Genomic DNA, 27,614 nt, shown 5'->3' on the forward strand with positions numbered 1-27,614 from the left:
TTGACCAGACAGAGGGTCATCAGTGCCTGGAACAACCTTGACCTCCACGATCACAGCATCCAGCAGTTCGGCAGCCTTTACTCAGCATGCTGGGGCAATGCTCTGTTCGGTCTGGTCTTTTAGCCATTTGACTTTTGCATATAAATTACAGACCTGGCCCCATATTCTACAGTTATATGGGTGCTAAATTGCCAATGGTTTTCCCCCACTCTCAAGGAGATGCTAAACAGTTTCACTGCTCTGGTCTTCCTATCGATCAACACATTTCAATGTCCTAAGAGACTGTCATCCATAGTACCCGGCATCACACAATACACATTACACATACACATCAGTTACAAATGTGTCTGGTATATGCATGTGTTGTTTGTATGTTTCCCTATTATATTAGCCTAGTTACCACTCATTATTTGTATTAGTTAAGCTCTAAACGCTGATATTCAGGTACATGAATGTATCTCTGGTTATCTTCTACATGTTTTGTTCTTGGTATCAAAATTATCTGCTCTTAATTCCTCAAACAATAATGTACACTATGTGATTGTGAAATGCCCTATAATATTTGTACTATATTTTGGGTAAAACTGCACCAATCCTTCAGACCGGCCATTAACATGAAAATGGGCCATAAAAGGAGACAAGGAAAACTTCTTCCACTCAAAAATTAATTCCTGATATTGGCTACTCCACCCAAAAGGTGGTTGAGAATAGGATCTATCAAAGGTCATTAGCTCAGACTAATCTTGGCTCAAAAACATTTTTTTTCTTGAGACTGACACTATCACAGACTTCTCAAAACTCTCCTCTTGATTTAGATTCAGTTTTTATCTTCAAGTAACTTTGTCAATCCGCTGTGGACTTTCCTATCTTCAAAAAAAAAAAAAAAGAAGAGGAAATTCCTCCAACTCATTTCTAAATTAACTCATCAAGAACCTCTCTTGTCTACTGCATCAAGTATCTTGTTCAACAACAAAGTCAATGTAAGTAACCGTCTACAACTATTTAGATGTGTGTTTACGTTTTAGCCCCTTTTTAAGGTGATTTCTGATTCTTTGATTTCTCTCTCTCTTCCTTACTTTCCTTCATTCTGTACATGTGTGTTTTGCTAAGTCTTGTTGTATGTTGTAGTTTCATTTAATAAATCCCTTATATAAACCATTGATTTTCTCTGTGTGCTGCTCACAATTCGGAGTAGGCCAGGAAAATAATCTTTCCTAGAATTGATTAATGATTATATTGTTTGCTCGGTGGATGGACAGATCAAATAATTGTAATATTCCGCAGGCATCCATTACGCCACTGTTGCCAGCAAGATCGACGATCTACAATAGGCAAAAAACAGAGCACAGTGGCATGGGACATCCAGCCATAGTAAAAGTGTACATCTGTGCAGTGTGTGGCCAACCCACTCAAGGCCACAAAAAGTAGAGAAAAAAGTTCGAAATCATCCACATCCAAAGACTTTGCTGCAGAATTTTGAGAGTTTTGCAGACTTTAAAAAGCCTCTCAGTCTAAGGCTCCTCAGTCTGTCTAAGCAGACATCACCAAGTGAAAAAAGAACTTTTCAGATACTCAATTGTTTGTATATGCTACCACTTACATATTAGGGGTGTGGTAAATTACATTACAAGCTGTAAATCCACAAGAGCCAGATTTATTCCAAAATGATCTGCATCATGTACTACAGTCACAACAAAATTCACAGCTTTAGCAAACATATTGCTGTACCTTTAATATTTGTAGTACAACAAATGTGGGCTAATCCCATTTGATCTCACAAGCCTACTTTTAATTAAAACAATGTTACATTCATTCATTCATTGATTCATTCACTTTGTTATTGTTTTGGTCCTGCTTGGAATGAATGAATGAAACAGCCACCACTGCTACATTTGCTAACGTGATCATCACACAACATAAGATCATTTTAGGCACTGATACAAAAAAGAAAAATGTGTCCAAATTCATTAATGTTTCATCTATGGATGCTCAACCAATCCCATCCCATATATATCTACATGTCTATGTTATTTGGCACATCGTACAGTCCCAGGGAGTTGCCAGTTAGAATATATAATTGTATATGACTTATGCTTTTTATTTTGTAATGTATTATTCAACACTGTTACTCTGCCAACTTAATTGTGGTTGGCTGAACTGGCAAGGAAATAACAACTAAGGCAAGGGCACTAAACGCTAATTAGTATGCCAGCCGAGCTAATTTAATAAATTTCAGAATACAGCATGGTTTTAAACACCTATGAGAGTACCTTAATTTGGCGCTATTGGATGTTTAGAAAATTAAGACATCATAAATGGTGCTAAATACAGAAAATGCCACCCTGGAAATTAGGCCAGGGACCCACATGTGTCACGAATGTACACCCAAACAGAGATCCAATTTGCAGTGTCTTATTAGGAGAATCTAATAAACGTAATCCGGACAGGCAAGAGGTCAATATCCACAAAAGCAGTCCAAAACAAGAGACGTAACAAACACTAGGAACCACGAAAAGCAGCGTGACATAAACCAAGGACTCCATGAAACTGATAGAAACAAACAGGGTATATATGGACAGGTGAAAACGATGAAAGTGGAAACAGCTGAGTGCAATTAACAGATGTGCAATTAACAGTGATGAATTGGACAAAGGCTTGTGGGAAACACAGACCAGACACTGTGACAACATGTACATCAAGAACACAGTGCACACATATTCATCGTGGAGACAGGTATCAGACAACGGTGGAATGTTTACTACAATTTATTCAAAAACACAAACAATAAAATATAAAACTGCTCTCTTTAATATACAGAGTAAACAAAATTAACATCTTTATTCAACAATTATTTTTACGCAGGTGTCATGGTTCTCTCGTGAATGAAGGATAAAATGCCTTTATTGAATCATTTGCCAGCATACTTGCCTGTAAGATATTTTTAGCATGGCTTTTCTTGAAGCATTCTACTAAAACTATAGTTTTTAACATATTTAACCATTTTGCTATGCCTGTAATGTCTTTCTTTACTGCAATTGGAGTGAATTTGGCAAGAGTTTGGTATTCGTGAACTAGCAATATGACGCTCTGGCATTTTATTTATTTTTGGAGCATTAATATATCAACTATCTGAGTCATCATCCAATAATTGTTCTATCATCCATCATTTAGACACTCGATGGCGCCGCACATGGCTGCTTCAGTGCTTGGCTCTCCAGTGTTTGTACTGTTTTTGTTCATTTTTCCTGTTTTTTGTTTAACAAACACGATCAGTTTCACCAGGGATGAACTGCTGAACATTCGGCAGAACACACCACAAGATCTTTTACCGGATTTAAATTATTCAGACGTTTTACTGAACGTTGTTATCGGAGGAGCAGCGGTGCTGATCAAGCGCTTCAGGACGCGCAGACAGGGAAAGCGAGCGGGAGCACTCGTCAGACTCAGGAAGCGCGGATTTCGAACACCGTTGCCTAGCATCCATCTGGCAAATCTCCGCTCTCTACCTAACAAAACAGATGAACTCCTTCTGCTCTCTCGGACAAATAAGGATTTCTCACACTCTGCTGCTCTGTGTTTCACGGAAACTTGGCTGAATGACGCCATACCGGACAGCACGCTCCATCTGCCGGACTTTCAGCTGTTTAGAGCGGATCGCAAATCGGAATCAATGGGGAAATCGCATGGCAGCGGGACATGCTTTTACATCAATGAACGGTGGTGTACAGATGTAACTGTGTTAAAGAAGATGTGCTGCTCAAACCTCGAAACTATCTTCATTAACTGCAAGCCGTTCTATTCGCCGTGGGAGTTTCACTCGTTCATTCTGGTGAGTGTTTACATTCCTCCGCAAGCACATGTGAGCTCAGCTTAGAAAGAAACTCGCTGAGCAGATCACAGAGACAGAACAACAACACCCGGACTTTGTTTTAATCATTCTTGGGGACTTTAATAAAGCCAATCTCTCCCATGAACTGCCAAAATACAGACAGCATGTTACATGTCCCACCAGAGACAGTAATATACTGGATCAGTTACACCACAATAAAGGATGCATATCACTCTGTACCAAGAGCAGCTTTGGGATATTCTGATCACTGTCTGATTCATCTTATACCATCCTACAAGCAAAAACTTAAATCTGCTAAACCTGTAGTAAGGACTGTGAAGAGATGGACCAGCGAAACAGAGCAGGATTTACAATCTTGTTTTGACCTCACTGATTGGAGTGTTTTTGAAGCTGCTACCACCGATCTGGACGAACTCACAGAGACTTTAACATCCTATATTAGTTTCTGTGAGGATATATGCATTCCTACCAGGACTTATTTAACATTCAACAATGATAAGCCATGGTTTACAGTAAAACTCAGACATCTTCGTCAGGCCAAAGAGGATGCCTACAGAAATGGGGACAGAGTTTTGTACAATCAGGCCAGGAACACACTGAACAAAGAGATTAGACCAGCTAAAAAGACCTTCACTAAAAAGTTGGAAGACCAATTTACTTCCAACTACTCAACTTCAGTGTGGAGAGGACTGAGAGCCATCACAAACAACAAGACACTATCCCCTTGCACTGAGGCTAATCAACGACTTGCTAATGACCTGAATGAGTTTTATTGTAGATTTGAAACCCCCAACACCCATTCTGACAATCTCCCTACACAACCATTAACACCTCCTGCAATCCCCCCTCTCCGTACCTCCTGCTCTTCACATCTGTGAAGATGATGTGCGCCAGGTCTTCAAGAAAAACAAAAGAAGAAAAGCACCAGGCCCAGATGGCGTTACACCAGCCTGTCTGAAAATCTGTGCTGACCAGCTGGCCCCCATCTTTTCACAGATCTTCAACAGATCCCTGGATTTGTGTGAAGTGCCTTCCTGCTTCAAACGCTCCACCATAATCCCCATTCCAAAGAAACCCAAGATAACAGGACTTAACGACTACAGACCTGTGGCTCTAACATCTGTCGTCATGAAGTTGTTTGAAAAACTGGTTCTGGCTTCTCTGAAGGACATCACTGGACTCTTACTGGACCCCCTGCAGTTTGCGTACCGAACAAATAGGTCCGTGGATGATGCAATCAACATGGGATTGCACTTCATCCTGCAACATCTGGACCAAACAGGGACTTATGTGAGGATCCTGTTTGTGGACTTCGGCTTTCAACACCATCATCCCAACAACCCTCCAGACCAAACTGACCCAGCTCTCTGTTCCTTGCTCTATCTGTCAGTGGATCACCAGTTTTCTGACAGATAGGCAACAGTTAGTGAGACTGGGGAAATTCATGTCAAACAGCTGCTCCACCAACACTGGTGCCCCTCAGGGATGCGTTCTCTCCCCACTGCTTTTCTCCCTGTACACCAACGACTGCACATCTAAAGACCTCTCTGTCAAGCTCCTGAAGTTTGCAGACGACAATAGTCATCGGCCTCATCCAGGACAGTGACGAGTCTGCTTACAGACAGGAGGTTGAGCAGCTGGCTGTCTGGTGCAGTCTTAACAACCTGGAGCTTAACACGCTCAAAACAGTGTAGATGATTCTGGACGCACTTTCCCCACTCACCATCATGAACAGCACTGTGGCTGCGGTGGAGTCATTCAGGTTCCTGGGAACCACCATCTCTCAGGACCTGAAGTGGGACATTCACATTGACTCCATTGTAAAAAAGGCCCAACAAAGGTTGTACTTCCTTCACCAGCTGAGGAAGTTTAACCTGCCACAGGAGCTGCTCAAACAGTTCTACTCAGCCGTCATTGAGTCTGTCCTGTGTACTTCAATAACTGTCTGGTTTGGTTCAGCAACAAAATCAGACATCAGAAGACTACAGAGAACTGTTCGGACTGCCGAAAGGATTATTGGTGCTCCTCTGCCCACCCTTCAAGAACTGTATACATCCAGAGTGAGGAAAAGGGCTCAGAAAATCACTCTGGGCATACGTCACATCCAAGTCACCCCATCTTTGAACTTTTACCATGTGGCCGGCTCCTCAGAGCCACAAATACCAGAACAGTCAGGCACAAGAATAGTTTCTTCCCCCAGGCAATCTACCTCATGAACAGTTAAATGTGCCCCACTTATGCTTATGCAAAAAAAATGTGCAATATCCATATATTTATTTGTTACCCCTCCATCCTAGTACATCCCTGTATCTTACTCAATCCTATTCCATTATCATTTATAGCACAATTGTTTATACACTTATTTAATTGCCTAAATGATTATTTATTTTTTTGTCTGTGTGTTGTTGTCTCTTGTGTACTGGAAGCCTATGTCACTAAAACAAATTCCTTGTATGCGCAAGGTCTTTCTGATTCTGATTTCAGGGTTGGACCAGGTCTTTCCAACCTCCCATCTTATTGAATTTCAAAGCCAATTTATTCCATTGGATTTATTTGGTTACACACATGAGCTGTACACATGAGAATTTACTATTGACGTTTTTAATGTGCATGCCTTTGGCCCCAGTGTTCTTGTGTGATTAAAAATAAACAGAAAAAAAATGAACAAGTACGTGTGTCCTCTTTCTTTTGAGAAATAACAGTAAATACCACTAAATTTCTGCATGATTAAAGGCAGAAATTAATTATTGTTTTTATTGTAGAACTGTGGTAAAACTGTTGCTTGGGTTTTAATTCTAGAAGTGAAAAAAAATGTTGGTATTGCAATCTTGCTAGTTTCAATGTGAGAAAACGTCTTGTTGGTCAGATGATGAGGTTGCATGCCACTGTTCCAGAGAGTCGTGTTGAGGACATTTTGATTAAGTACTGGTCCGACAGTAGAAACGCAGCCTGATTTCGGGCTTGATGTTACTGGTCCAAGGCTATTTGCCCCGCTAGTCTGTTGAAAGCACTGTCTTGCACTGGCCTGCCAGTGGAGAAGCAGATAATGGACCTGTGGACCCAGCCTACTCATCCAACCAATCCAGGTCCAGGCCAAGGAAAGACTTTCTTATTACTCCAGTGTAGAATTTTAATTGTGTGTCAATGCTGATGTCCTGCAGTGCCTTGAAGAGGATGACATCCTGGTCCTCTCCATCTACCTTCATCACACAGTGAAGGGGCTCCAGGTTGGGCCTCTTAGAACAACATTTAATTCTACGGCCGACTGTGTCTGTGTTGGGGTGGCAATTGCAGCCCATATTTGCATCAATGCACATGTCTCTCTGTCCAGCTTTAAAGAAGAACAGGTACCTGGCCTCGTCACGATGTCCCTCCATCATGGCCATCCCTTCGGCTGCACTGATTACCTTTCCGTGGTAATCGCACACAATGTCGCCTTTAGAAAACGGTCGGGTTGCAACCACCCCTATAATCAAGAAAACATTACATTTTAAGACCAAAAGGACAACTGAATACATGTACAGGCTAACTATTCAGTATTTGTGATCTGGAGCACAAAAACAGTCTTAAGTCACCTGAGTATATATATATAGCAATAGCCAACAATACATTGTATGGGTCAAAATGATAGATTTTTATTTCATGCCCAAATCATTACTATATCATATAAAGATCATGTTCCATGAAGTTGTTTTTAAATTTACTACTGTAAATATATCAATACTTATATTTTTATCAGTAATATACATTGCTAAGAACTTTAAAGGTGATTTTCTCAGTATTTTTTTGCACCCTCAGAATCCAGATATTCAAATAGTTGCATCTCGACCAAATATTGTCTGATCCTAAAAAACATAAATCAATGACGAGTATAAATGTATAAATATCAATTAAAAAATTGACACTTTATAGTTATTGGTGCAGCTAACGACTGCTGAAATGTATATTTAAGTAATGATATTTACTACCCTTACAAGAAAAAAAAAGGTTTCTTACCTAGACCCTCCTCAGCACCAAAGTCCTTGAAGGCCAGGCCTGTCCAGGCCTGCTCAGACACACATTTTATTATAACCTCATCTGTCTCAATGGTGTCTGTGGACGCTGGTTTCCACAGGCGTTCAATTTCTTCTGGCTTTGGACAGTTGGCCTTCCACCCCTCCTGTGCAATCAGACTTAACACCTCTGAGGCAGATGGCTTGTGGTGTGTGAATTGTGCTGAAAGAAATAATTAAATAACTTTACTCATGCAATTCAGTTGTCATAATGAATTAATGGCCTATTTTTTCTCAAGTTATTGAGTGTCAGTGCTGTATTAATGCACTGGAAACTCACACAACAGATATTCCTCTCTCTGGGTATACTGGGTGGCTCTCCACTTGTCATAGAAGACACGGTCTTCAGGAAACCCTGAATCGACCCGCTGCTTTTTGGTCGGTGGCTGGCCCTCCATTGAAACTGGAAATCTGTCCAGAAAGGCAGAGAAGTCTTTCCGCAAAGCCTGTTGCTCCCTGTTTCCAGCAGTACTCAGCTCAGCCAAGGAGGTGTCATCTTCTGTAGAAGTGCTGTGTAAATAAGTGTGAAAAACTGTTTAAAATACAAGAAAAATGAGCTAATCAGCTGTAGAAATTGCTGGTGGTGTTTTATATTCTTATTAAATGAAAAGACCTACCCCTTCAAGGAGTCTAGCAGTAAAGCTGCATCCACAATATCCTGAGGCCGTGGCCTTCTGTCTGCACTAGTGCTATGGGTCAGGTAATGAATCACAGCCTCATGTTGGTGTGCTGGAAGATTTTCTGCAGCGTTCTTAACGGCCCTCCGTACATCATAACTCCTGAAAGGGGTCAGCTTATACCTGCAGGGAGAAAACATGGCATAAAATGTTGACTATGGCTGACAAGGCAAAATAAAGTATCCATTTACACAAGTGCACATGGATCTCTATTAGTACGTACATTTCATGGAGGCGATTCATGTCTTGTGAGACATTATGAACAGCATCACCAGACGTCGTAGTAAAAAAACTTTGGCAGAACTTTTTGAGCCCAATGTTCTTAGGCCTGATCTCCTTGTAGTACAGCTGGAAGCACTATGGAACAACAACAAAGAGTTATTGAATGTAAACTGGTGGGTATCCAATATGCTCTTGAAATCATACTAAAACTTACAGCTTCCTCGTCTTGTGTCAAGGCGATTTGCATACTCGCAGTTTTCTCCTGCCTTACACCAATCACCACCCTGCCATCTTGTGCGATCCTCTCTACCCAGTCTGCATCCTGCAACATTGGAAAGAATCAATTTACTATTGCATACGTGTTCAAACCTTACATCATTTCATTAGTACAAACTTACTGAAATACATGAACTTACTGTCAAGCCTTCCACAGCTCCTGGAAGCTGCATGTGACGGAAGACCAAGAGCGCCTCGCAGTAATAGCGGTACAGCATCTTCTCTGCATTTGAGACCTTTTTCCCTATAAGCAGATTCTTATGGATACAAAGGAAGTCTGGCTTTGCCTCTCTCAAAATCTTCTGGCAATCTTTAATGCAGGGAGTGCCTTCAGGTCTGTATTTGGATTAAGGATAACAAACAAGACTAGATATTAACCACTTTCTGAGCATAGACCTGGAAATGACATTTCCAACTTGAATTATAAATGTTGAAAGCTTTGGAGCTGTGACTTAATGTTATTCTCTTTTTAAAGAGGACACCTGATCATTGTAGAGGTGAAAAAAGTTGCAATAAAAGATATAAAATTAAAAAATTACAATATTTAAATGTTATATTGAATATAAATTTTACAAAACGTGTTTTCCTTTAAAATATTGCTAGAACGTCAAAACCAAAAACTAAAGTTGTGCTCCAAATTTGAGGCTGATATCTCAAAAAATGAACTTTCAGTGAGATTTTGTTTGGGTGTAGTACCAACTTTTTCCATTAGATCTTAACCATTTAAGGGCGCCTCTATTTCCATAAATGGTTTAAGTGATCCGAAACAAGTTTTTCCATACTTTCTCAACATTTATGAATGAAGTATACACCACATTCAGAGGAATAAAGGACAAATTGGCAGTATTTCATTTAAATTTCCCCTCTAAAAAACGAATACAAGAACCATGGGTGTGCGTTATAATTCATGCTGCAGCAAAAATTTATAAACTATGATTTTTTTCTTTATATTCAAACTCATTTTTCTCAAAAAATAGAATGGGTGTTATCTTTTGAATGCTTGACCTGAAAATGAATGGAGTGTTGTTTTTTTGTTAGTTTTTTTCCAGGTTTTTCCATGTATTTATATGTGCTTCACTACTTCTAAATAAAGATCAGAACTTGCTCTCTGAATGTGACGAGGACTCTTCTAGCAAATTAATACGTTTCACATTTGTTCTGTAAAATAATAAAAAAAAAAAATCAGTAACCAAATATGAAAACTAGATTCTTTAAGCTTTCAAACGTTTTCAAACATTTAATAACATTACTAAAATAAGGACAACGTAAAATGTACATTTAAACCATTAACCTTGAGTCAGACGTCTTGTCATCGTGGCTCTTGAGTACAGTCTTCTGCAGGGTCTTCAACATGTTAGCGTATCTCTGGCAGTTGGTCGACAGCTGCGGGTCTCTTTTTTGAAAATCCAGTCTTAGCATCAAGTACTCTAAGAACCTATTCATGCTCTTGATGTAATTGTGGATGGTGGCTGAAGACACATCAGTGTGCTTCAAGGCCGTCAGAAAGTCCTGGGTCTCTCTGCTTTTTGACAGGAAGTCCAGAGACGGCTCAATCTCAGTGGGATGCAAGTACCGAAGGAAACGGGACACGTTGTCAATCTATGAAGACAGATGGTGAGAAAGAAGAAGTCACCATTAATATCATGAAAGTGACCTACTGAACATAAAGGATGTTAGGTTTTTATTATTTAAGCTATAAACTTGCTAAACTTTTGTATTTTAAAAACTTGTTTAAAATTTCTTTAGCTGAACAAAAAAAGTTTTCTTACTGGGTTAAACCAGTGTAATCTAATATATCATCTTCAGAGATAAAGGGGTTTGACATGTCAGAGGATCTTTTCCTAGTATTAAAAATTATTTTAAACTATATTTTACAGCAGGAATAAACAATCAGGGGCAGTATTACTTAAAACTTAAAGGGGTCCTTTATGCTCTTTTACAAGGTTGAAAAACACATTATTTTTCACATACTTTATATTATTACAACACCTCTCTCCCCCGTCTGGCATGAACGGCTGGAATAGTTGCTGCATCAAATGAAGGCCTGCCTTCTGAAATACGAACTGTGCTGTGATTGGTTAGCTGGACCAGTCTGTGCTCTAATACCCCCTTTTCTGTAGTTAAGATAATACTGTTCTGTAATAGCTTTTGTCCTAAATGTGGTGCTACCTGGAAATACCATGGATACCAACCAGATCAGATAAGATTTTAAAGTTAGGATCATTCTCATCTTTGAAAAACTGTGCTGAGAATTAGGGTTGCAAAGATTTTCCAGTAGGTTTCGGAAACATTCCATAAAATGTGGACATTTTTTGGAATCTTCCAGGGATTTTGGGGGTCCACCCCTTTGCAACCCTACTGAGAATAGAAGTAAAAATATATCTTACCTCCTGTTTCCAGTTGGGGACCTTCTTTGACATAGTCAAGTAGTTTTTAAAGTCCACCAAGAGCCCAGCCCGAGCAGGGAACTTGTCAAGCAGACCCTCCTCTTTCTTTATCTTTGACCTCACAGATTGGGATATTGTTTGAGGATCTCCGGAGGATTCGGCGGTGGTTGCATCACCATCATCAGAGGCCAGGTCACCTTCAGGGTCCAAGACCATGTCGGACTCCTCTGGCTGGTTCATGATGAAGAAACCACGGCGAAGAAGCTCCTTGACCATGGAGATCCGAGAGCATCTGTCAGGCAGGAGCTCACAGAGCTGCTGGTAATTCCAGGTCCTGTTCTTCCGGATCCACTCTCTGCTGGAAGCCTTAGCTATCTTCACCTGCTCCGCTCGTTCTTCTGCTGTGCTTTTTTTCATGCACACCCTGGCCAGGTGAACAGAGAGGTTCTCCTGTGGCTTGTAGCACTGCAAACAGTGCACAATCTTGCGTTCAACAGACCTTCGAGAAAAAAGAGATGATATAAAGAACGGTTATTTAAAGAAACTAAATAGGCAGCAGCAGAACAGGGCCTGTCCTATTAGCATTTCTACCTGGATTGGATGTTAATGGGTGTGAAAGTGCACATACTAGGGTCTTTAATACCCTTATAAAAAGTTTAATAAAAAAACATGGTTGATATAGTTAAAATAGTGTAACCACAAATTAACCATAGGTTTTGCTACACTAATCACAGATTAACCATGATTTGGCTTGAAGGCACCTATGTACATACCAGTATTAATAATAGCACCACCAGCTAGCAGCAGGAAATGTGAAGCCGGTGGTGCTATTAGTAGAATTAAATATTGATATGTAGGTGTCTTCATGCCAGGACTCTAATTAATAGATCTGGATATTATATGCTTGAGTCACAATAAATTCCTCTGTCATAATAACATGCTTTGCCTCTTAGCTAAGTGTTACTATCATGTTTAACGCTTTCTGACATTATTCAAAGCATTAATAAACTGCTAAAAAGGCTTATCGTACTTAACATTCTTAACATATTTTTAGTAAATTTATCTAAAAGTTCATAAATTGACATGCATGTACTAGATAAGCAAAATGACATAAGGTAGGATTTTTTTTCCAAGTGAATTTTGCTTAAAACAAGTACTGTTGTGTGTGGGGTAGAATTAAACGCTCTTAAAATAAGATTATTTTTCTTACCCCACTGCCAGAGAGTTGTACTTATTTTAAGCTAAATGCAATTCATTTAGTTTTTTTCCCTGTAAACAAGACTATAAATCTTATGTGATTTTGCTTAACTAGTAGACGCATCTTAATTAAGAAATGTTTATTTTTGGATAAATGAACTGTGTTAAGTTAAGGAAACCCCAGTAAGTCAAGCCTCACCTCTTGTTCTCTCGTTCCTCCATTGTCAGAGCAGCCAACATCTGATGCAGGTGAAGAGATTGATCACAGGTGTAACACTCGTGAGAGAACAGAGCATTGATCTCTATTTATGTGCCACTGTGGGCGGGGCTCTCCTGCTGTGATGTCACTGGAGCTCAGCCAATCAGGCATGGCCAGACAAGTCTTGCTGCTGTTACTAATATTAATCTGCACATATGTGTTTTTCTTTGTGTGTGTGGAAGTAAAGAAATGATACATTCAAACATCCATGGTAAATTTAAAAGAGATAGATAAATTAATGCTTTTATTCACCAAGGATGCCTTAAAAAAGTAAAAGTTACAGTAAAGATATTTATCATTATTTAAAACTGTTTTTAGCATTTGTTGAAATGTATAATAAAGTCTGTATATTAGAATGATTTTTAAAGGATCATGTGCCACTGAAGACCTGAGCAATGATGCTGAAAATTAACAAGAATAAATTACGTTTGCACATATGTTCACATAGAAAACAGTTTGTTGAAGTTGTAATACTGCTTTGCAATGTTACTATGTTTTGAAGTGCACAGATAATTTTATTATATTCAGTTTATTTTATAAAGTTTACCTGTTGGGTTACACTTTATTTTAAAGTGAAATAGTTACTTGTTACTACGTGTATTTCTTACAGTCGTAGCAATGAAATAGAATTACCAGTTATAATATGTTATACTTATTAATTATTCAGTAATTATTTTAGGAATTACATCATCTTAAATTAAAATGTAACCACCTGTTGTACTAAATAATTTACCACAAGGCTTTGTCATTAGATCAATTTAATGTATTTTATATGTCCATACTTTAGTTTGACTGAAGTAATTGTAGGTTATTTTGACACAATCCTGATTTTAAATGACAAAACCTGTCTTTTGAGATCTTGCTTGTTGAAATGTATGGCTTCCATTAACACGATACAATGAGCCGTTACCTCTGATCTTTACAGATTAGTTTTGATTGTTGTAAATGATCTTTTCATGATGAGATGAACAAACGCACAGTATGCAGTTAAACAAACCATCATTTCAAGTTTATTGTTTTAGGGTATATTTCAGTATACTTTATTTATCTGGCCTGGGTTTATGTTTAAGAAAAGTTCAGATCAATTATTTTCCAAAAGTTTTGTGAAAAGTGAAAATGACTAATTTAACAAAATATATCAGAATATATAGCATATAGTTTAAAATAAATTTGTTGCTAGCGGATTGTCTCATGTTCATATTGATTTTTCTAAAATTGTTACTTTTGTTAAATAGCTTTGACTGTTTGTTTATCACAAACCTTTGTCAATAGTTCAACATCATGTGTTTTTTTTTTTTTTTTTTCTACTTTAGTTTGACTGTACGTAGTTTGGGCTTATTTTGAGGAGTTACAGTTTGCCACAGAACTGAATTTAAATGACAACATCTTCTGTGAGTCTGCTAATGTTGCAATGTACTTCTGACCATTAGCACAATGTAATGAGCCGATACTGCTGATCACTGTCGTTTACAGATTACTTCTGATTGCTGTAAACCTTTCCTGAAGTGTTAATGAGGATTGCGACACTCTGTTGGGTTAACTGTTTGACCACACCTGCTGAAAAGTTTTAACTCGACTATTTTATAAAAAAATATCATATTGCTCGCTTAAAATGAACCCAAAATTAGTTGGAAATTAACTTTTATTAATATGTTTAATACATTTAAATGTATTACTAAGTTTAACCCATTAAAATTTAACATTTATCCGAATAACTATGTGTCTGGTTCATTTAAGCCAATCATACAGTAATTTTTAAACAGTAGTTGAGTTAAATAAAACTGCCCAGCAGGTTGGTCAAACATTTTGAGATTTATTCATTTATTCATTTAATTTTCTAGATCATTTTGTTCTTTGTAATGCGAGCTGCAGGATGTATTGTCTTCTCCCTCTGACACCACAGACTCAGGAGAGTCAGATCCTGATTTTTTTGTGGCACCCTCATCATCCTCTTCAGCTTCCACTGAAGGCGAGGAGGATTCAGAGGATCCTGGATCCGGGTGGATTGGGAGAAACTGCGAAGTCTGGTTCTGGTTCCACATGTTGCCTGTGGGATGATCGCAGTGGTCGTGCAATTTTCAGAGCCACCATGTCCCTCTCTAGATTCACAGAAATCAACAGAGCTCTGCGTTTTGATGACAAGCTGCAGAGACCAGCTCGACATAGAGAGGACAAGCTCGCCCCCATCAGATCCCTGTGGGAAATGTGGACGCATCGCCTTCCCCTCCTATTCAACCCTGGCAAAGATGTCACAGTGGATGAGCAGCTTGTGCCATTCAAAGGGCAATGCAGCTTTCGGCAGTACATTAACTGTGTTTGAAATGGGAAAAAAAGGGTGCTGCTACTTTTTATGCATTTTTGTGATTACAAATAAATGGAGCAACTGCAACTGAACAAGTATGTATTTTCTCATTTTATGTGAAATCATTACAAAGTGTCTATTTACATTAAAGGGATACTCCCATCGCAAAATAAACATTTTGTCATTAATCACTTACTTACCCCTGTGTCGTTCCAAACCTGTAAAAGCTTAATTCACCTTCAGAACACAATTTAGTCAGATATATTAGATGAAAACAGGGAGGCTTTAGACTGTCCCATAGACTGCCAAATGAATAACAGTGTCAAGGTCCAGGAAAGTATGAAAAGCATCATCAGAGGCCATCAGACTGTGTCAGGATAGGTGTAGAGAGGGTTTTTGGTCCAATAAAGTGAAATCCATTTAATAATTTGAATAAAAATAATATTTACACACAATAAGTGATTACTGCCTATTGTTTTATAATGTACTATAATACTGAGGTTCAGATAATTGCCACTATTTGCAATAAGTAGTAAAATAGCAGAAAATCCTACTATGTTAACAGTGTAAATAGGATTCTATAGCTATTTGCACTTAGTGTAGATAAAATTCACTGCTAGGAAAATATATTTTCACTTATGCTGGGTACCACCAAAAGATTTTTTACATCTTATAAGATTTTCAAAATATGATAGACCACATACATGAGGATAAAAAATCCTAGATTTAACCGTTTTGTTCCTGTGTGGTGTGCCATGATGTGACAAAGACAGCACACCACACACAAACAGATTCTCAACCAGAGTCTCGACTGAACACAGGAAATCTCGCAAAATCTTGTGCATTGTGGACGATAAGCAGGAAGAAATTGCAATGATAGTGTTTGGAATGATTTTCACAGAAAATTCATGGGGGAAAAAAAAGAAATAAAAGGGTTTGGGTGAAGTTGTGGAGACGGCGGTTACATGGTCTGTATAAATTACAGAGTGAGCTAGAGGTGAGCAATGGTCACAAAATCACACAGATATATATAATTTTTTTAATTGTTGTTCTCAGTTATCTCTTGGAAAAGAAATCTTATTCTCTTTGAAATTGCCTTATTAAATATACTTTAAATAATTTGTACTCTTTAAGAATGTGATCATCTTGCTTTCTGATTGGATATTGTTTCCTTTCACGTGATAATCTCCAGAGTGTGTGCACATTTGTCCTCGGGGTCGCCCCCCACACATCAGGATTCTGATCGTAAATATTAAACATGTTGAATATTTACGATTCGTGATCGGGGCGGCTCCGATGTTCTTCTGATCAGGTTTGGACACTCTTAACACACCTCTGAAAATCTGATCAGATAATCTGTAGAATAGTAATGCGTGGGTCGTCTCATAACCCACGGACCCCGGTCGGGTTGAGTCAGGTAAAGAAATTGTCACTTTATTTGCGGGGCGGGTTGGGGTGGGTTATTAAAAACAAAACAATAAAAAAAAATCATATATGTTGTAGTATTCTATAGGTTGTTAAACACTGATGACTGTTATCTGTGGTTTGTTTATTTAGTAGGAGCTTAGGCACTGGATTGGTTAAGAAAATAAATTATTGTTTTCATTAAATCATTTAAAGGTGTAATATGTAAAACATTTGCATTCAAATATCCAAAAACCACTAGGCCAGTGTTATATATTTTGTTCAGTTGAGTACTTACAATATTCCAAATGTAGGAATCGATCCCTTGTCGTGACAGGTTATTGGTTTGTGATTAATGGATTGGCACATGGGTTGTCTAAAAGCATATTCAAAACGTCACATAGACAAATAAACAACATAAAAACTTGATTTTCACTACTGGGGGACTTTAGGGTGTGAATATGAGCCGGAAAAGCACAATGTTTTCTTGATATTGTGAGTGCTCAAAATTAAAAACAGACCCTTTTGATGTATTATTCTTACCTGGATGAGCAAAAATAATGGCGTATTTAATTTGTTTCCACTGATGTCCTGAAGTGCGCTACAGCTACCACTCTCAACACAAACCATTGACTATGAACCAAATAGCACACATTTATCTAGGTTAAATGTTTAAACTAACATTTTTATATGTTTTAAGTATTTTATATCTATAGATTTCATTTTCGGCAAGTCGTAATTACATCTTATGACATTGTCTCATATAATGCTCATAAATTTCTACATATTGTGTTAGTATCTGATAACATCGAATCAGTAAAATTATAAAAATTGCACTACGAATGATCTCCATGATTAGCTTGTTTTTGCGCTTCATGTTTTTCCCTGCTTGAGAATTTCTGTCCAATAAATTTAATGACCTTAGCACATTAATTTGCGAAAAGGACAGTGGGAAAGTGAACCACACCAAATAAATTCAACATTGTATTTGGTCCAGACCAATGCAAGTGAACTAGCGGACTATGCTGGTGTGAATACACCTATAGTTCCAAACAGCAGAACAACTGCAGTTGACTAAAAGGAGAAGTTGTGTGTTTTTATGCGTGTCTTTTCTATTCAATAAAGACAGAGACTAACTTGACTTTCATTTAATAAACTTTTGAGCCTCTACACACATTCTCACATGTGATTACTCCATAGACTGTATTAAAACATGGATGTAGTGTCCGTGATGTCACCTGTAGACTCCTGAAGAGTGTTTTTGAAGCTCAAAGTGTGCAGAGCGGGTCATCTTGGCAGCACATCACCACATGACTCTCCCGGACAATTGAAAATGGGCAAAAAGGCGGGAGCTGTTTGCTGAAACCAGGGGCGAAAATCTCATCTAAATGTTGGGGGGGACAATCAACATAACATTTCTCACGAGCAAGTTTTGAAGGGGACACCAATAAAACAGGCAAAATTGTACTTAAGGATATGTGTACAAAGAGGAAAGCCTTACTATTGCATGGAGACCCTTCCATTATCCTTCTTCTCAAAGTTTCTTTTTGGCTCAATGAAAAAGCTGACTAAATTGATAAAAACATTCTTCAAAAAAAATTTTTTGTTGCAATGTTTTGAAGTTGTTTACACAATCAAGCCACCAAAATACAATGGAATTTGAACTTTACTTCAACTTTTATTTATTTATATAGCACATTTAATAGCAATGTTGTTGCTTCACAGTTATAATTAAAACATGCATATATAAAAACATTTGCCATGCCTAGCAAAATGAAGGCATATACTATTAAGACGTGAAAGACAGGGGGGAAAACAAAAAATAATAATTTATTACGTCAATGACTGATTTGTTCAAAAAGTGGATTCATTCAGTTAGGAAACACCTCCTCAGTGACGCAATTAGTGCTGTTACTGCTGTAGCTTAGTTTTCAACTTTTTTCGTTAGTGAAATAGAGCTAAAACAGGCAATATGGTGCCTAAAATGCACTTAATATTGACTTCTTGTTTATTCAATTTTTATAAAAATCTAAACCACATTTGTTATGCTAATATCTGGAAAACAACTGCACTCTTAGCATGATGTTATATTAGATTAACTTTATAAAATGAAATAAACCGACCAATGGGGGCTTGTGAATTTTAAAATAGAGGAGGCAAACTAATTGTATTGGTCTGGTGATCCCTGCCAATTGTTATTATTATTATTTGCTTAACCACTTTTACTGTCTATGCTTTAAAATGGCTTTTTGGGCAGCTTTTAGTCAGAAACCGTAAAGAAAATATATTCAATATCGCTACTCATTATAAATAAATAAATAAATACTAAATACTTGGTAAATTATCAGCCCAGCCGCCGCTCCGGGAGAAACCATACGCTATAAAAACAGGTTCAAAGTAATAGCATCTAATTTATGTCTCTATGATGGTGGGTTGATATTCCAGAAGGGAGGCTATATAGCGTCCTCTATGATGTTACTTTTCTCAGCACTCCTCAGTGCTGAAAGTGAACACTCGATGCTGATTGGTTCCCCAGGCCTCCTCCCCTTCTCTTTCACTTGGCGGTTGTAATTACATCAGCAGATTCGCCACATTCGCGATAGAAAAGCGGAGCTTTCATGTAATGGTATTACAACTGTGAAATTACAAACAAAAATATATAGATTCTGAGACATGAACTGAAATGAATAGTGAATTTTATTAACATTGAATCTTCCTCATTTTCACCTCAAAATTTGGGGGAAACTGTGCCCCACTGCCTCACCCGACGAGCCGCCACTGAAACCGACTAAATAGTGAATGCGGGAAAATCTAAATGTTCACCCGTCTTATCTAACGTACAAGACTTGTATATGCGTACACTATGGGTGTGTAAGCGATATTAAACAAGGTAAACGCCTGTATCAAACGCCTGTTATAATCGCTAACAGCGCAGACTACATCGGTGACAAAAATTCACAATAATATTTTTTGAACACGACTTATTAATGACTCAGCATCATCTATATTAAAGAGAAAATAATCACGTCATCCGATATTTAATATGAATAAAGTAAGCTAGATTTATGGAATTCCACAACAACTGAAACACGTTGTTTTCTCGCACCTGTCTGTCTGTGTGACGGTCACGGTGGTGGTGAGGTAAAGGGGAGCACGACGTGGACTAAAACACTGTGAGGCAAAGCAGGGGGAGCTCGAGATGTTTAAAACTTTTTTTGTTGTTGCTCAGTTTGCATTTGTATTGTTTTACTACTTACACAATTAATTTAACTATTTATCATTATATTATGTACAATACACATATTTCAATTATATTTTAGGGGTGGACAACCCTCAGATAGGGGGGGTCCGGACCCCCCCGAGATTTCCGCCTATCGCTGAAACCACACCCACCTAGCTCGACGGTGGTGACAGCAGTGGCCACGCCCTTAATTATGCAGAACTTTAAGGCTTCATATAATTTAAATGGATGAGTTAGAAAACACTTCACCCCCTCACAGCTGTCATGAAGGGCAAAATTAACTATATTGACAAAAGTCATTTTGTGTATCAGGCTGTAAACGTTTTTTTTTCTGCTTTAAAGTTGGGCATTTTAGCATGGGGAGTCTATGGGATTGACTCCCTTTTGCAGTCAGCCTCTAGCGGCCAGTTGATAAATTACAGTTTATGTCACTTGTTGGCTTCACGAGAGAAGAGTGAGAGTTTGCCGTTTAATTTACTCCCAGCGTGTGCTCCTCCTCTCGAGTCCTCACTACAACAAACATACTAACAATTGTTTCTATTCAGTTGTTAAGTATTGACGTAAGAAGTGCTGTTTCCGGGTCCAAGCCTCAACTCGCTTCACTTCACTTGCTATTAAGTTATTTGATAGATAGATAGATAGATAGATAGATAGATAGATAGATAGATAGATAGATAGATAGATAGAAGGATGCACGACATCAAGGAGGTCTTGTTTAAGAAAAAGGTGAGGTGACAAATACTGTTTAAATGAGACCACCTCGGTGATGTAAGAAATAGCACTGCACTGATATACAATATTATATAGGAAAAAAAACACTTCAATCAGTAAGAAAAATATCATCATAAGCCCTAAGAGACTTGTTATTCTTATTGTCATTAATGAGTTTAAAACATTTAACAATAAATTAAATCTCAGCAAGAGAGAAATAAAATATAGGTTAAACATATTTTTGTGAATAAAAAAATTACAGTGTAACACAAAGGAACTGACAACAAGATCGCTAGCATGATCACTGCCAGAAGAATATAGAAATACATCTTTCAGTGAAAATTTTAAATTGTATTTTTAAAAGAACATAAATAACAACTTAAGTTCGCAGCCTGGGAACTTCGTATCCCATGAAACACTGCGAATGACGTAGGAGTAGGCGGATATGTGTCACATCGCACACGATGACAGACAAAACCTTTGCTGCTCAGTGCTCATGACATATATTTGAAGAAGGCTTCAAACCGATAAGCACCCTTAAATGCAGTGCTGTTTATTAATTTATGGTGGAAAATAAAACTAAGGCTTTTTGTGTCCTCAATTTCAGTCCTTTATTTATTGACGCAGCGCAAATCCGTGAATGAATGTTTCGACCTGAGGTAAACTTCAACAGATTTCCCCTGCTCAGGGAGTAGGGAGCATGTCAATGAGAACACAGTTCATGCACGGAGCTCACTTCTAACAGCTGGTTATCTGAATCAGGTGTGTGTTAACAAAGAGAGACAAGCGAAATATGCAGATCTGGGGCGCGAGGGGAACCCCTTACAAGCAGGACAATCTTCCAAGGAGCTCTTCATAATTATAACATTAAGTTAGTATATGCTAACTAAAATTTGTACTCTTAAATACCATTGGAACTTCAATTTTGAAGTTTCCCTATTCATTTCCTTCGGTCCTGGAGGGACACTGTCCTGTAAAGTGTAGCTCCAACCCTGATAAATCTCACATGCTTGTATCTTTTTAGCAATCCTGAACACACTAGTTGGCTTGTTAATTGTTTGATTAGGGTTGGAAGTAAATACTCCAAGACAGTGGCAATCCAGGAACAGTTTCCTCTCTTTGTTGTATGTGAATAAAATTCTGGTCAACAGAAGGCTTGGTTTTAAACACTAAAATCATATAATTTATTTTTAGCATGACATTATGCACTTCGCACAACATTTTTAAAGAGTAACACAATATTTTTCATAGATGTGAACCGATATGTACAGGCTGCACATCATTGAAAACATTAAAAGCTCTTATCAACGAGTGGAAATTGGTTAATTTTTTATTTTTATCTCTTTCTGTGAGCAATATTGTGTTCTTCAGGGTTGAAGAGCAAAGTCGAACAACATCACAGAATCTGACGTAGAAGTGTGTGTTGTGTGTCAGCAGTTTCTGAGTGCTTCTCTGTATTTATTCTGGAGAATTAACTCTTTTAACCCAGTCACTGCACTATATTACGCATGAGATGAGATGTCTCTGTTAAATGTACTTACTTCCTCTGTCTCTCCCAGGAGACTGACATAACCTTCTTCTGAAGTGGTCTCTTTGTCCACTGAATGTGGAACGAGGATCTCTTTGGCTCTTCTCTCCTGATCTTCAGTCAGGCTCAATTAATTGGTTATTATACAATTATTTGTCCTATAAATTATAGTACAATTGGAAAATACAGTAATTTGATATACTGTTCGGGTGTGATGATATTGAATGTCTCCGACAGCACCTGTAGTCCCATTTAGGAATATGTTTGTAACCGTTTAAAAAAATCATGAGCGAGGTGTAACTGGTGCGCTTTATGTCGTAGAATAAAACATGAAATTATCTTGAGATTATGTGAACCACAAACTTTATTTAGGGGATTTAATTAAACTCCCATTTAAAAAACCCATCGACTCTGGGACAATGGAACTTGACGTGTTAAAATGCTAACTAGCTACCAGGCTTTTGCCTACAAAGTTACATCAAAGTGCCTTTATAATCAGAAATGTCACTGCCGCCATTTGGATGGGCCCTAATTTTAATGTGCTTTCCATCTTGTGGCACCAAAACAACGTGAAAAACAAGAAGTCCTGTGCGAAGTGGCCTCCAATGAACAGCAACCTGTGGCTCGTTGGTCTAGGGGTATGATTCTCGCTTAGGGTGCGAGAGGTCCCGGGTTCAAATCCCGGACGAGCCCACATTGAGCATCTTACTGAGAAGTAGCAGTCAGTTCTGCCTTCTTTCGGACAATAATACGCCTGCATGTTTTCATGCCCACTTCTCCCTGTTCTTAGTTCCCCATCTGCAATCTAACCAGCACACTTCCATATAGCCTGGCACACACCTTGGGAATTATTTTAGACACAATCTGTAGCTTGAGACTATGCTTTGATGTGAGGATCCTGTCGTCTAAAATCCAGGCATCTTTGAACTGAAGTGGTGTTTTGTTAATCCAAGTTCACACTACACAACTTTAAACATCGGCCACATGGCTATGTAAATGATCCGCAACTATGGATTGCACACTACACGAGGTGACAACAACTCTGACACCCAACTACTCCATTCGGTCCCTAAACCACTTAAGAATTGTAATGGTAGTGATGGGCAAAAGAAGCCTCGTCAAGCACTGAGGCTTTCCTCTGACTGTTTTAGGAAAAAATCGAAAGCTTTGAGTGTGTTGAAAACAGCGCCATCTGGTGGTTAATAAAAATACAACAGCCAAAAGTCTGTGAAAGTAGTCATCTACTACACAATCCATAGATCGATGCAAGTTATCGGTGCAAATATAAAAGCCTAAAGGCCCAAGAATGATAACTACAAAGATAACGATATTAGCATCTACACCAGTGAAAGATATTGTCTGGTTATACTAAGCACATACTTGTTGTGTTTGCGAAGGACTCAATAATCACACCGTGTAGCTTTGTTTATGTTGCCGTTTATCAACTGACGTGAAACTTACATTCTACGACCTTTGCCGTAAATCAATGCCATAACCTTTAAAGGCACAGTAACCTGTCACTCGCAGTGCATAACCAAACATAGTCCAACGGGACCCAATGCTGAACATTTTCAGACATAACATTTTCCCCCCACCCCCCTGGAAACTGTAACATAACTTTTAACCCACATTCCCCAGTGTCACTCACTATCACCCTGTCACATAGTCCCCATGCCAGACAGGCGGGACCCTCATTCTCTGAGGGCGTGCTGGCCGTGAAAAGGCGTCAGGCAATGCTGGTGGATTACCCCCCAACCGGTTAGCTCTTGGCCTAGGCTGCCAACCCAGAGCCGCTGCTGTGGACAGAGGTGATGCAGGTGCTGAGGGAGCTGCGACTCTGTGCAGGCGGTTCGAGTGCCAACGAATCCCATTCTCCAGTCTATAAGTGGCCGGCCCCAACTTCTTAGTCACCCTCAGGGGTTCTGACCAGTATGACTGTAGCTTATTTTGGCGGTGGAGGTGTTTGATCCTGACCCAAACCCCTGGAGAAAGTGAGGGGATCTGCACTCTGTGCGTGGCATCAAACCTCTCTTTCATCCGAGCCTGTGAACCTTTTACCTGAGCTCTGGCTTCCTGGAGCCCTGGGCTCCCATGAGCAGGAGCTGGCTCAGCTCTCAAGCAGTCCAGTGGTTGCTTTAGTTCACGCCCAATCATGAGCAATGCAGGTGACACTCCCGTGGTGGAATGCTTGGATGCCCGGATGGTCAGGAGAGTTTGGTTGAGTGCATCGCTGAAGGTTTTCCCTTCCTCCAGACAGGCTCTGATTACATTTTTGAGAGTTTTGTTCAGTCTTTCCACCCCCCCATTACTCTCCGGGTGATACACTGCCGTCCTGATGTGCTTGATGGACCGTACCGTGAGGAACTCCATAAACTCTCCAGACACAAATTGGGGCCCGTTATCCGTTGTGATGACCCTGGGGAGGCCCCAGCGCCCAAACAGTTTGTCCAGGCGGTCGATGATGGAGTGAGCAGTGATGGAGCTCAGCTGAAAAACCTCTGGCCACTTCGAATGAAGGTCGTGCACAACCAGCAGGTAGCGAGCGTGAGCCGGTGCCCCGTGGAGTTCTCCACAGAGGTCGATCTGAATATGTTCCCAGGGTGAGGACGGCCAAGAGGTCGGGGTGAGAGGGGCTGTGGCAGGCTGACCAGTTTTCCCACTCAGGAGGCAGCAAGCGCAGTTACGTACCAGCTCCTCAACATCCGAGTCTATGTGGGGCCACCACACTGTGTCACGGCAGCGCTGCTTCACCTTAACCACCCCCAGGTGCCCCTCATGCGCCATGTGTAGCACTCTGGGCCTGAGAATTTCAGGAACGACCGCACGGTGGCCACGGGCCAGGCACACCGCTCCCCAGCAGGAGAGCTCGTTACGGAAGCGGTAATAGGGGAGCAGTCTGTCATCTACTTTGGCAGGCCAGCCGTCCTGGACGTAGGTACGGAGAGTTGTGAGGGCCTCGTCAGCAGCTGAGGCCTGCTGCAGCTCCGCCAGAGTGACTACTGAACTGAGAGGCCCATGCAGGATGTGGACCCAGTCTTCATCGCTCTCTGTGTCTGATGTCACCCCGCCTGCATCTTTCGTCACCGACACAGCTCTAGACAGGAGGTCGGCCACCGTGTTGGCCCGCCCAGGCATAAACTCCAGACTGAAGTTATACTGGTTCAGCCTGTCAGCCCACCTTAGCAGTCTCATGGGCCTGTGCCCCGAGCCTTGAGTCGCCAGCAGTGCCGTCAGCGCTTGGTGGTCTGTGCGGATGGTAAAAGGCCTCCCATATAGGTAAACATGCCAGCGTTCGCATGCCCACAGGCAGGCCAGGGCCTCCCTCTCCCCCACCGAATACTTCTGCTCAGCTGTAGTAAGTGCCCGTGAGGCGAAAGCCACCGGGCGTTCCACCCCCTCTTGAGTCTGGGAGAGCACAGCGCCTAGCGCCACCCCGGAGGCGTCGCAGGTGACCATGGTGGGCGCGGTCAAGCTGAGATGGGTCAGTGTGGGTGGGGACGTGAGCTGCCGTTTGATGATGCGCACAGCTTCGTGGCAGGCCGGGGTCCAGTCCCAGGTAACATCCTTCCTGAGCAGCCGGCGCAGGGGGGCCGTTGAGTCAGAGTAGTGTGGCATGAATCTGAGGTAGTAGGCGGCCATCCCCAGGAAGGAAGACAGCTGGGATGGCGACTGCGGGTCTGGTAGGGACAGAATGGCCTCAGTGTGTGACATTATCGGGGCGATGCCCTCTTTTGAGAGCCTGAAACCCAGGAACTCGACCTCCTCAACACCGAACATGCATTTCTCAGAGTTCAGTGTGACCCCATGCTGTTCGAAACGCTGAAAGACCTGCTCCAGGCGATCATCATGCAGTGTGGTCGAGGGCGCATGCACCACCACGTCATCTAGGTAGATGGAGACACCCTGGATACCAGCCAATATGAGTGACATTATCTTCTGAAAACAGCTCGGGGCTGATGACAGTCCAAATGCCATGCGTTTAAATCTGAAAACCCCCACGTGCGTGACAAACGCTGTAAGGTCCATGCTGGCCGGTGCTAGAGGAACCTGCAGGTAGCCGTTACGTAAGTCCATCTTACTGAAAACAATGGAGCCGTGGAAATGGCTAGTGAGCTCCTCCGCCGTTGGTAGGGGGTACTTATCAGGAATGATGGCTTTGTTAACGTCTGTGAGGTCGACACAGAGTCGCAGTCCGCCCCCTTTTCTCTTGGCTATCACCAGGTTAGACACCCACGGCGAGGCATCGACGGGCTCTATAACGTCCGCCTCCACCAGGCGATGCAGCTCGGCCTCCACCGCGTCACGGAGAGCCAGGGGAATGCGCCGTAGGGGCTGGATAACAGGGCGGACTGCCAGGTCAACAGTGGGCTGGTGTACAAATCCAGTCATGTGGCCCAGGCCGTTGAATAGTTGTGGGTAGCGGTCAGACCAGGAGGTGGCAACCTGCAGGACATGCAGGCCCCTAGCATCACTCACAGTAAAACCCAGGGCAAGGAACAAGTCTAGGCCCATAATGTTAGCTCCCTTCCGGGTAATACAGAACTTGGTGGCAGCCGCACATTGTTGATCATATCTGACGGGAAGGCAGGCCACACCCAGAGTAGAGATGGGAAAATGGCCGTAGCCTAACAGGGGTTTAGCCGCTGCTTCCAGAGGCACGTGACTGAAGAAGCGGTCATATGTACATTTGTTCAGGATTGACACTTTAGCGCCTGTGTCCACGAGGAGTGGAATGAGAGCTGTGCCCACATGGCAAGTGCAGAGCTTGAACGAAGGCTGTGAGGTCTGTACAGTGTTTATGGGAACAGCAGCAGTATCATGGCAAGCTGGAGAGGAGCGACAGCAGCGTGCAAAATGGTTCAACTTGTTGCAGTTACGACAACGTTTTCCCTGGGCAGGGCATGACTGATCTCTGGTTGCATGTTTAGGGGAACCACAGTTGCTACAGCTTTTGTGCCCACTCTCCCTGGGCCCCCTGTCCACTCTCTGTACGTCCAAACTGTCACTCACCCTGTCAGCCGCTGCTGCCGTCCCTGTATGCTGAACTGATGGTGGTGATGACGTCACAGGCTCGTGCGCAACGCGGCCGAACTTGCGCGCCTCCATTAGAGCCGTTTCCAACTGCTTCCCAATTACTAAAGCGTCCGCTAGTGTCGTGGAGTCTGGCTCTAGTAAAAGTCTCTCCCTCAGTTGGTTACATGACGTTTTCTCTATTAACTGGTCAACTATAAGTCCATCCTCCAAAGCCCCAAACTCACAAAGTCTAGCCAGCTCACGTAATGCTGATACATAGTGGGCAACGGTCTCACCCGGCGTTTGTGTCCTCTGACGAAACTCAAAACGGTGCATCCGCCGGCTTCTTCCAGAGCTGAAGTGAGCCTTCAAGGCGGCCGTGGCTGTGACGTACTTATCATCCGATAAGGTAAGCGTGGCGAAGATTCGCTGTCCTTCCTGCCCGAGGCAATGGCGCAGAAGCGCGCACTTCCTCGCCTCCGCTAGATCCGAGTG

The 27,614-nt window shown here is 40.9% G+C and overlaps 1 protein-coding gene and 1 non-coding gene across 2 annotated transcripts; one reads left to right on the forward strand and one right to left on the reverse strand.

Moving 5' to 3' along the window:
• Nucleotides 1-6,588: 6,588 nt before the first annotated feature.
• On the reverse strand, nucleotides 6,589-13,009 carry si:dkey-23a23.2 (uncharacterized). Its single transcript, XM_059508926.1, has 10 exons — nucleotides 12,861-13,009; nucleotides 11,465-11,963; nucleotides 10,369-10,676; nucleotides 9,218-9,413; nucleotides 9,016-9,123; nucleotides 8,803-8,936; nucleotides 8,520-8,702; nucleotides 8,183-8,412; nucleotides 7,847-8,065; nucleotides 6,589-7,316 (listed from the first exon to the last, which is right to left on the reverse strand). The coding sequence occupies exons 1-10, from the start codon at nucleotides 12,899-12,901 to the stop codon at nucleotides 6,916-6,918; spliced, it is 2,319 nt and encodes a 772-aa protein (XP_059364909.1). The 5' UTR covers nucleotides 12,902-13,009; the 3' UTR covers nucleotides 6,589-6,915.
• Nucleotides 13,010-22,727: 9,718 nt separating this feature from the next.
• trnap-agg (transfer RNA proline (anticodon AGG)) lies at nucleotides 22,728-22,799 on the forward strand. Its single transcript has one exon. It is a non-coding gene; the product is annotated as a tRNA-Pro (tRNA).
• Nucleotides 22,800-27,614: the final 4,815 nt, after the last annotated feature.

Source organism: Carassius carassius, chromosome 1, assembly GCF_963082965.1.
Source record: "Carassius carassius chromosome 1, fCarCar2.1, whole genome shotgun sequence".
In the NCBI taxonomy this organism is placed as follows: Eukaryota; Metazoa; Chordata; class Actinopteri; order Cypriniformes; family Cyprinidae; genus Carassius; species Carassius carassius.